At 30.6% G+C, this 11,771-nt stretch overlaps 1 protein-coding gene across 1 annotated transcript; it reads right to left on the reverse strand.

Annotated features, from left to right (window-relative positions):
- Positions 1 to 5,883: 5,883 nt before the first annotated feature.
- On the reverse strand, positions 5,884 to 10,952 carry LOC134249950 (serine/threonine-protein phosphatase 6 regulatory ankyrin repeat subunit A-like). Its single transcript, XM_062732302.1, has 9 exons — positions 10,883 to 10,952; positions 10,664 to 10,751; positions 10,169 to 10,252; positions 9,697 to 9,842; positions 9,039 to 9,118; positions 8,619 to 8,701; positions 8,048 to 8,139; positions 7,257 to 7,406; positions 5,884 to 6,918 (listed from the first exon to the last, which is right to left on the reverse strand). Exons 1-9 carry the CDS (start codon positions 10,950 to 10,952, stop codon positions 6,797 to 6,799), a joined length of 915 nt encoding a protein of 304 aa, XP_062588286.1. The 3' UTR covers positions 5,884 to 6,796.
- Between the last annotated feature and the right edge of the window lie 819 nt (positions 10,953 to 11,771).

Genomic DNA, 11,771 nt, shown 5'->3' on the forward strand with positions numbered 1-11,771 from the left:
AAGGGGTTTTTAAGTTGATGACTCAGAAAAAAATTCAAAGTCATCATTTCACAAATTCTATGGTCGTTTAGGAAACTGGTATAATATAAATTTATTTTCTGTTGTTAGGACATAATTTGACAGACACTTAAAAATAAATTTCGTAAGGCTATTACACAGGCACTTGTTTGGGAAAATTTTTTTTTAACCCATAGTATATTAATAATACAAGGTATCTAACTCCGAATTACACACAGTACCGCCCTCCTCAAAATGCACTCATTTACACATTCAGGGGAAATACGGGAAAACTTTTTATTACCATTGTCTTCTACGATATTTATCTACACAGCTATATACGGCATGCATGTCTTTTTTTTCATTTATCTCCGTAAACAGCGTCAAAACTCTGCCCGCCGAGTTAAAAGGGGAACTCAACCACGAAACGGTATGAGCTAATCTCGGGCAAAGCGCAAAAATAAATAAATCAGTGATTTTAAAAATTAAATTAAATTTAAAATATTGCTTTGAATAAATAAAATTTGATTGCTCTATTTTTCATAAAAAACACCACGACATTTTATTGATGTAATTTAAGATACGTTTTTTTAGCCAGTCAAAATTGTGCGGGATCAGGCATACCTATGTGGTTGAGTTCCACTTTCTACTCGGCGGGCAGAGTTTTGACGCTGTTGACGGAGATAAATAAAAAAAAAAGAATAAATAATTCATTTTTTTTTTTAGATAGACTTGTGTTCTTGTTTTGTTGCATAAAAATCAATCAACTGAATCAAAAAAAAAAGAATTTAATAATCCATAACTTTACCCGTTTACATTATACGCGTAGACAGTGTATTACACGTTTAAACTTGCAGCTACACGTCGGATTTGACATTATGATGTCGAAGAACACAACAATTGATTACGTCACTCGTAAAAGTTCGTCGCAAATCGTGAAACTAAACCTCTCTAATAACAAGGACTTAAATGGAGGGTGGGTCCCCTGCTAACCTCACACCCGCGTCAATTCAATGTATAAATAATGGACTAATAATTAGTATGAAAAAGGTCAGTCAGCATTTGACACAATGATAAATTGTGTTTGTTGACAAGGTCTTTGTATCGACCATAGACCTTACGAAATGATGACTTTAAACGAGACTGCTGATATTCTTGTTTCATCAACTTGCCTGTCAATAATTCACCTCGTTATAGATATTGTACATGCGTAGAGCATGCTCTTGTACGGAAGCCCATTTAGGACCTATCGAAAAATATTATTGAATCCGATATAACTAATTGTCCAATTTGTTATAACGAATTTAATACGTTATAACAATTTCTTTGAATTCGTTATAACGAATTTAATCTGTTGTAACAAATTTGTTGATTCATTATAACGAATTCTTTAATTTGTTATAACGAATTAAATCAAAAATCTGTTATAACAAATTAAATTCGTTTAAACAAATTCTTAAGTTTGTTATAACAAATTAAATTCGTTAAAACAAATTCCAAAGTTTGTTATAACGAATTAAATTCGTTTGATCGAATTCAATAATCAGGGTCTATAGAAAAATATATATGAATTCGATATTACGATTTGTCGAATTCGTTTTAACGAATTTAATTCGTTATAACAAATTATGGAATTCGTTTAATTGAATTCAATTCGTTATAACAAGTTTTAGAATCTGTTAAAACGAGTTTAATTCGTATTAACAAATTTTTGAATTTTCGACTTGTTACAACAGATTAAATTCATTTTAACGAATTCAAAGAAATTGTTATCACGAATTAAATTCGTTATAACAAATTCGACAATTCGTTATATCGGATTTAAAAATATTTTTCGATAGGTCCTAAATGGGCTTCCGAACTCTTGCTGAGATATAACAACTGAGATATATTCACTCCGTATGCAGGTGATGAGGGTATATTGCTGCATAAGTAAGGGAAGTTGACGATAGAAATGTTGAGGTCATCACGTCTATCATATAGCTTGGTTGTAAGATTACCATTAACGTCTTTTTCAAGTAAAATATCCAAGTATAAAACAAATGTGTCAGACTGTGTGGTATTTTATATCACAAGCTCTCCAGGATATATCATATCGACGTAGGAATGGAAATTACTATTGTTAATTGACAATACGTCGTCGATATATCTAAATGTCAAGTTAATAAAAAGGGAACCTCGATCCTTTAACTGACGTCGGAATTTCATAAATATGGATTCTGTTGAAGATTACGCCAAACGATGGTCCAGATATGAAAAAGAAGACGTTGAATCATGTATCAGATCCATGTTAAAATCGCGTATTAAAAGATTGAGGGGCAATATGAAAACCATCTATCCATTTGTATTCAATAATCCAGAAGTGAAAAAAGAATTAGATGTACTGGTCCCTGCTGACAAAGCAGGTAACATTGTTTTTGTTTGTAAGGCTCATTATATAAATTGTATTTTAGAGGAACTTTCACTCATAGATCCCTTTCTAAGGACGAAATTCTTCAAAATCATATGTCAGTTTTGAATATTTTAAATATCCTGAAGAACGAAAATGAATTTGGACTACCATATATATATATTGGATTCCGAAATTTCATGAGAATCCTTACAAAGAAACATTTCGGGTTCCAGTAAATGTGCAACCAAGCCTCTTTCTATACTCCTCACTAGATATTGACAGTAGTGAAGGAAAACTTCGAGAGTATTGTGCAACAACATATTCAAAGGTTTTGTGAATCAGATGCGGATACTCATAAACTCCAAGAAACTTTTGAACGATTTGAAATCACAAGATTTTACAAAAATCAACAGCTTAAATCTTACGACTTTTCAACTCTATATACAACCATTCCCCACGATAAATAAAGGTCCAGGCTTTTTTATATCATTTGTGTTTGCTTTTTCAATAAAAATGGCACTCGTAAATTTACTTATATTACCTTGTCATTGGTCATTCGCAAAATTTTCTTTTTGAAACACATTCTGATTGCAAACACTTAAAACGAGGTAAACTATATTGAAAAACAAGTTGATGAAATACATGTAAGGATATCAACAATCTCGTTTGAATTCATCATTTCGCAAGTTTTGTGGACGATATCATGACCTTGTGTACAACTTGTCATTATATGTTAAGTGCTGACTGACGTTTTTCATACTAATTGATAACCTTTTTTACACACTGAATTGTCTATGGATATTTTCGCTTTTTGCAGATCATAATGAAGAGTACACGGCGGGTGTGACCTATCACCAGGGTATGTTCCATGCAATCTGATATCACCTCTGTTGTTTTCGGAGATCCATATATTTGTTCTGCTCTTAACGTTTATATGAAAGTTAATTGATTTTCTAATGTAAATATGTGTGTTTTCAACTTATGAAATGTCTAATTTAGTGAAAAATCTTAATAATTATAATTATTCAGTTCAAATCACTGCTGTTTTGTAGGTCTGTGTTTGCTCTGCTCCAGTTTTGCATTGTTAAAACATGTAAAAATGGATCACACTAACAATAAGGTGTTTTAAATTTATTTTATTTTCTATGTATTTTACTATCCATCTGAGTTTTGGACAACATATTTATTATTAATAAATTGTTATTGTTTTTCAAACAAAATTAATGTTTTTAGGTCCTTATAACTGTATCTCACAATATTGAGAGAACAGTTTCTTAATATCTAACATACTAGTAACTAAATTCTTCATCTCAAATCATTTAACACACAAAACAGTACGATGAGAGAAAAGTGAATATTGAAAAGAGGGATAAGTCACTCCAATGAATCTGTTTCAAAATGTATATGATAACACACACTCACTGCAGGGGATAATTATATCAACAATTATATAAATATCTCTTGAAGTCCTTAATCTTTCACTAGGGATAATCTTAGATAAGTGAAACTATATCAAGTTTTATATTTATGCTAATCAGGTTTTTTTTATAAATTACACGTGAAATATTAAAACAAACTCTTACAAAATTCTTTTAAGTTCACTACTTGTACAGTTCCAAAGGAATTTATTTTTATTAATGAATCTGCCTTCTGGACAACCATTAGAGTTCCCAAATATTATATTACTCTTTCTACAATACAGTTATCAACAGAGCTATTTTCTTAAAAATTGAGGTCATCTCAAATTCAACTTGTAACATAAACTCTGAAAATTCAACAACACTGCGATGTCAAAATTAAAAGCACTTTTAACCAACAATAAATATGATACACACACAAAAATGCTTGTGTCAAATAAATCAAGTCTTGCTTCTTGTACATTTGTGCCTACTGAATATGAAAATGATGTTTTCTCTTAAAAAGATGTTTCAGTTTATGATAATGTTCTCAACATAATTTCAAAATAAGAATCATGTTTGTCTTGCATCTTCAATTACAAAGCATGAAAAATTTGACCATCACCAAAAATCATGATTTTAATACAGTTAATTTAGACAAAACCTCTCCAAATGACCCAATAAAGTAGTGAATTAATTCTCCTTATGTGATGGCAAAGCATTAAGGAGGCTGTGGAGTCAACAAATTAACAAATTAACCACCAGATTTAATTCAATTTTTTAGATATTATATCTTAAGCTGTCAACTATCAATTCACAAAGAAAAATTTCATACATTTTAGTTTTAAAATTTGAACATTTTTGTATTTCCTTATATGGAGCTCTTCTTCTAAAGGAGGTCAAAATAGTCTGAAAATGGCCACAACCCCCCAGCCCCTTTAAAACAGTCTTCCTTGAATGACTAACTATTAAAATATTTAGATATATGGTTAGGACCCTTATTGGACCCCATTCTGAAAATTTCTAATTATATGAAAATTAAGCATCTAAAATAAATACTTATCTTTCAACAATAACAAAAAAATTCATTGTGATTCACTGATGCTTAACTTTTATACCGGTAAATGAAAAAGGGGAGAGGGCCAAAATATGAGTGAATCCATATATACATGTATCTCTTTGCATGTGCTCTATATGAAAATGAAACACTGAAAATGATCTTCATGTGATAATAAATCATTTCTGTTACTCCATAAAGCATTAATGATTGTTATGAAAAGCTAAAAATATTTTTCAACTTTAAATACCCAGGTTGAGAATCTGATGGAATCTAAATATGACTTGACAAATTTTATGTGCTGAAATAACAGATTGAAAAATAATTGTTTGTCTAAATTTTATGTTAAAATTCTGTTTAGCGGAAATTTTCTCCAAATTTGAGTTTGAACTTCGAGTTACACTATATGAATAAGATTTGTGCTTTAAATGGCAAACCCCTGCATACTAAACTACATATACCTGTATTTTTTGAAAGTATGATATAAATTGGTCCTATGGTATACAAGTTAAAGCATACTAATAAACACAAATACTTATATAATTAGAGTTGGCAAACAAAACTAATTTCAAATACTGATTTAATGAGACACTACAAATGTGAAAACTTTTAATATACAATGCTAAAAATTCTTCCTATACAGAAGTATATCAATTAAATATACATGAGTTGTCTATAATAAATCAATATGTTGTGTTAAATAAATCTGTATAAAAAATTGAACATCATCATTAAGTACAAGTATATATACATTGAAATTTATTTAAAGTCGGAAATACACCGGCAGATCTCGTCTCATCTAATAAGACACTTGAATCTCTACTTGGTAGAAACCAAATCAAGTTTTGAAACTTAAAAAAAAATTAAGCACATCAGAACATGATAATGCTAAATAAGGTTAACTTTAACTGAATAATAGCACTCCCTCCTAATGCAACTACCTTCAGTACAGAATATGTATTTTTAAAATAACCAATCAATATCTAATTTAAAACTGGAAATTGCAAACCCCCTCCCCACCCCACCCTCCCCAGTAAAATTATAATAAGAATGATTGTGATCAGAATATAGATTACTGTCCAGCGTGTTAATTTTCAGGAGAAAAGTTGCACTTGCTTTTAAGATACAGCAAAAAAGGAACAAAAAAAAATCTCCGGTACAGGATGAAGAGACGAATCTGATATGGGCATCGTATAGCAAAAGTACATACTGCTTATAACTTTCACCTTCCTTTTATGACAATGAGGTAGGAATTTGAATATTCTCTGTTTATTATTTAAAGCACCAAAAATATATCAAACATGAATCTAAATTATAGTAATTTGCAAATCTCTGATGAAAAATTTTGGGATAAAAAATTCACACTTTGACTTTCAAGAGAAGTAACATCTTCACACCTTGAAAGAAAATTTAAAAGCAGATATACATGTATATGGTGGCTAATATACTGTGACATTTCTCTGTTTTAAACTGTATCCCTCTTTTGTATAATATATTAAAAGAAACTGATAACATTTGGTGGAACTCAGTCCGCAATGACAGATCAAGTTGCATCCCCGGGGTACCTTCTAGAACTCATCGAAAAAAAAAGCTTTAAGAAGCCTTAAAAATCAGTTTCTGTGCTAATTTTAGAGTGTTCAGATAATGTTCAGATAAACATTTTAATGCATATACAATGGCCATGTGGTAAATATATGCTCTCTCAGTAAAATGGATATCTTTTATTTCAGATGTCTCACTAATGAATTTGTATGAATGCTTACTCATGCATGATCTTGTGACAGCAACAACGAAAACATGAAATTGTATCCATTCAAAAATTTCATTTAAAATAAATTGGTCCCCTGTGGAAACATAACTTCATGGCAGTAAGCACAAATTTTGATACATGTCAGACATTCATACATCATGGTGGTGATGTCCGTGCTCATCAGATCTGTGAAGTATTAAGCCTCAGTAGAACTCGGAGTCAGAACTTTGATATGATCCTGAGTGTTCCTTCACATCTTGAACAGAACTGGAAGGACTTCCTATGCTAATCTGGTCCCCTGTGGGTTCCAGTGTTCTGGTTCCCCCTGCAAGAAAGTGAAACATCACAACTTTATATTCCAAATTTTGATATTGTGAACATTACCTTCACAAGGCAATTAAGAAATCCATTGCTCTCTTAGGTAAAAGTTTGCTGCATTACTTGCATGGGCATTGATCTTTAACATGTTTAACTTGCAATCAAATTGCTTAAATAAAATTTTAAACTTGAAGGAAATTCAGTAAAAAAATTAGAAAAGAGCAAGCAATCTTCCTGATAAACTTTAGCAAGGCATGCACATTCACTAAGGCATATTTTATCATATGCAAGACACAATGAACCTTCCATAAACTCATGCAATGATTCATAAATGCGGTGACTTACCAAATGTGTTATTAGGCGTACTGCTGTCAAATCGATTGGCCCTGGGGTAGACGTTGTTAGGGGTGGGGGCAAGAGGCATATGAGCGAGAATAATGGCTAAACAGTCAGCAACGCGGTTATTGGGGGCGCATGCCAAGGCCGGAGTGTGGCCTGAAACAGAAGACAGAGAGAAGTGAAAAAAAATGAAGCCAAGTCCCACAGAGAACATGAAATGACTTAGGCTTAATGAAGTTAGCTCCTGGCATTATGAAACTTTGACTTTATGAACTGAGACTTAGGTCATATTTTTTTTTAATCATCTTTAAAATGTTCATTACTTGTGCACCGAAACTTTACGTACAAGATTCTATTGATGTTAAGTTAATAAAAACTTTTAATTTTTGACTGCTTGATTTTTAAATCATTTTAGTGCAAAATACATTTTTTCTACTTAGGCTTAAGATGTTTTCATGATCCCAACGGCAGATTTTGAAAAGCATAATTTATCTAAATAAATACGTCTTTTACATCAGCGTATTTTTAATGCCTACCCCCCGAAAATAATTATATATGTAGCTCTTAGTACATAACATTTTATATGTGAGTACATAACATTTTTAAAGAGAGACTCAATTCAAGTCTAAAGCAGACTTTTTCATGAAAGCAGCAAAAAAAAAAAAAAAAAAAAAAAGATTTAGAGAATATTTACATGTATCTTAAGTTAAAATACACACAAATGTCAAATGCACCTTTAACCAGTAATGCATACCATGCTTAGAGGCAAGTATAAAGAAAACGTGTGCAATTCTTACCGCTTTCATCTATAGCAAAAACACTGCTGCCTTTTGTTATTAGATCTTGTACAACAGGAGTTAAACCATATTTAGCTGCTATATGCAAGGGCCTGTAAAAAAAGCTAATTTTTTCAGAATTTTTTGATACATGTATTATGTGTACATAATATTTCAGTTGCAATTCAGTGTTAAGTATAAACTATGAGGTGCTAATCATTGTTCATGTTCGAAAAATATATCTGACATAGTAGTTTTTAAGAGATTTTGAATAAAGTCCATACTAATCATACTGCAGTTTAACTTGTACACATACTAAACTGGGAGGTGTCATTCATATTTTAATCATATTTTAATAATTAAATTAGGTTTTAAAAGAAGAACATGGTGGGAGCTGAAAACTTAAGGAATAAATTGCAGATTTCATGTCTGGACGCCATGAACATTTACAAGGAAAGGTTATTCACTCACATCAAACAATTATTCACTCTTGATATTGATGTTTGAAGTATGGGAGTTCAGCTTTACTTATATTTTACTTATCTTACAATACAAGTCAGATGTTTTTTTTTTTGTTTCTCTTATTACTTACGTTTTTAGTTCATTATTTGCTATATTACAGATATTGGAATCATTGATTTTGTCTAGAAGAAGGAGTGCCACATTTTCATGCTCCTGAAATAAAATTAATATCATGTATATTAACCAATCATTGAAACAAATCCAAAATAATCTAATAAAGACTCCTACACAAATAATCAAAATACATTTATTAATAGTGTACACTATATATACATGTATGTTTTTATAAGTTCTAAAAACTTAAGGGTTACAAAATACAAAGAAAAATCCTCTTAGAATTCTGTTTTACATTTATCTTGACACATGAATTAACAAATACTTGAACAATACTTCAAAAATACAAAAGTTCTATAAAAGACTCATGTATTATGATCTCCAGATTTCATCTGCTATACTCATTTTTTCCTACATTTGAGGTAGTACTACTTACTCTTGAGCAGGCAAAATGTAGAGAGGAATTCCCTTCATTATCAGTTAACGAAAGATCAGCATTTTGTTCTAATAATAATTCTGCAAAAGAAAAATATACAGTAACAATATAAGAAAAAAGCCAGCATATTCTGAACTACACTTTGTAAAAAAATGTCACTTATACTGTAAACCAACTATTATTGACGACATCTTTTTATTTGTGATTCTTCATTTTGAATCCATCTGCGACTACTAATGCAACTGAGGCAAAATTCTACATAAGAACATAAAGGTAAATAACTTGTTCTTGAGGATATACATTCGAATAAAGGTCACAAAAGTTGTGCATATTTCTATCTCGAGAATAAAAGTGGGTTTACAGTTATATTTATGGTTCAAACGACTAGAAACCATAGTTTGTAAGAGACATCAAAACAGAATCACTGAAAAACATTTTCTGAAAAATTTACAATGAACTTGAATATTGTATGATAATACATGGCATGTAGTGAATTAAAAAAGAAACCAAAGACCACTAAAACCAGAGCATGGATTTAACTTCATTTAAAAAATTAGTTTTCTTTCAATAGATAATGTAGATTTATGTAATATTCAACTGGTTGGGGATGTACAGTCTGAAATATTTTTATAAAAGAACAAATTTATAAATAACTTGCCTACTGCTGCTGCGTGGCCATTGGCTGCAGCAAGCATGATGGGGGATTTCCCCGTTGTATCACAGTGGTTGACCAGTGCCCCATGGTTAAGTAACATTTGCATAGATTCACACTGGTCACTGAAGGCCGCCGCATGTAGGGGGGTCCTAAAAAGCAATAATAATATACAGTCTTGTTATATTCAGTAAAGAATAGTCCCTATATTCTCCTTATGGCATGAAATGACAATATCACATGAATGTGATATTATATAATTGTTACTCCTATGCAGAGCAGAGGGCAATCATAAAATATTCTAATTCCTTTTTAACTTAATTATCACTAAAAACTATATAGAGAAATATATTCACATTAAAAATTGATAACAAAAGATTTTAAAACAGTTAAACATTTGCAGCATTTCAAATTGTTTTAAAAAATCTACCAGTCAAATGTAGTGTACATATAATATAATCTTTTTTGAGCTTCTTACCTTCCCTTGCTATCTGTTAAGTTCACAATTTTATCACCTAAAGCTTCTAATAAAATTTCTGTACAAGTATCATTTCCATTTATCCTGAAAAAAATCATAAACAACAATGTTAAATTTACACAATTTTGCTGTACTGTAAATTAAACATCAATAAGAAAACATGTTTAATGTTAAATTCAAATACACCCACATTAACTGCTTTGTTACAAAATGTTTTCCATTGTTTGAATGGGAGCTACTTGACGTGTACTTTACATCATACATGTACTTTTTCTAGCTACTGTACATGTACGTCAGAATTTGGCTAAGAATCATTATCTTGAATTCAACAGGAAGAGAAGAAAAGAGATATCGAAGGTAAAATACATAAATAAAGGGGGGTTGAGACTATAAAATTGCATAGACATATCAGCTTCAAGTTACTAGTTTTCAAGATATGAAAGCTGAACTGAATTTAAGAGAATTTCAGATGTTCTGTACACTCGCTATACTCACACAGCACAATGAAGAGGTGAGAAGGGGTTCCCTGAAAGCTCAGTTATTTTTTCTTGTTCTAAAATGGTTTCCACACAGTTGTCTTGGCCTGCATTGTATTAAAAAAACAAGATATTGCATTTTATTTTCTCTAGGAATATAATTTGCTACAGACTTTTAATAGATATGAAAATTGAATAGTTTTAAAATTTCCGATTATTAAAAATAACCATATCTCACCATTATAACAAGCTATGTGTAAAGGTGTATAACCTAAGTGGTCCTCCGATTTACTACTGCTGGGTCCCATCTACAAATGTATTTTTAGCAAGATTAGTGACATTGCCAAAACTACATATCTTGATGTTATCATAAATTGAACAGTTTAAAAGGAAATTAAATTTCGATAATGTACTTGTATTAAAAGTATTTTGACTGCATTTAAATCTGAACTATCATACAGGCCCATCATTCTTAATGTCATTAAATTACAGAATATTTAAATCCACTGAATATTTTTCCTTCATTTCTTATGAAGACAATTGCAATTAATCAGTGCAATTTATAAACGACTCTAAGCAAGCCACGTGCAAAGATTTCTTGAACAATGGCTGTTCCATCATTTATGCATACGACATATTTATCAATATTTAACACATTTTACTTTACTTTGAATGTTTTTCATACAGATGTAAATATAAAACAATCAAATGTCTTTCTTTGTCTGTTAGTATAGGAATTAATGTCACAGCTATTGCTGAAAAAATTACATAACTCAATTATGCCAGTTATGTATTTTTTCTGCAACAGCTGCGACATTAAAATGGTTGTCTCAGTCGAACTCGTTCAACAAACGACTGTACAATTTATTGTAATATCTTAGAAATCCCTCTACTGTATCATATAATAATTTGTACACAGTTTATTGAGATAAATGAATTCCTATAAATTCAATTAATGATTGGATTAATCGTTTTAGTGAAGGAAGGCTGATGGTTAAAAATGATACTTGTCATCTTGCCCAGTGAAAGCAAGTTTGAAAAGATATGTATTTTTAATTAAGCAATTTGCTATCAAAGACCTCCAATTAGCACTTTGAAAAATAGTTGAATATTAACAAAGTAAAAAA

The sequence above is a fragment of the Saccostrea cucullata genome, unplaced genomic scaffold (genome assembly GCF_032062105.1).
Source record: "Saccostrea cucullata isolate Sc308-1 unplaced genomic scaffold, CSIRO_AGI_Scuc_v1 ctg16460, whole genome shotgun sequence".
NCBI lineage: Eukaryota > Metazoa > Mollusca > Bivalvia > Ostreida > Ostreidae > Saccostrea > Saccostrea cuccullata.

Bases quoted from the DNA above. Each gene is read 5' to 3' on its own strand.
- LOC134249950 (XM_062732302.1), bottom strand. From the start codon at position 10,952: ATGGGACCCAGCAGTAGTAAATCGGAGGACCACTTAGGTTATACACCT. The intron at 9,119-9,696 runs GCAAGTTATTTA...TTTCTTTTGCAG, and splicing joins TGGCCACGCAGCAGCAGTAG to AATTATTATTAGAACAAAAT. The intron at 8,702-9,038 runs GTAAGTAGTACT...ATTTTATTTCAG, and splicing joins TACATTTTGCCTGCTCAAGA to GAGCATGAAAATGTGGCACT.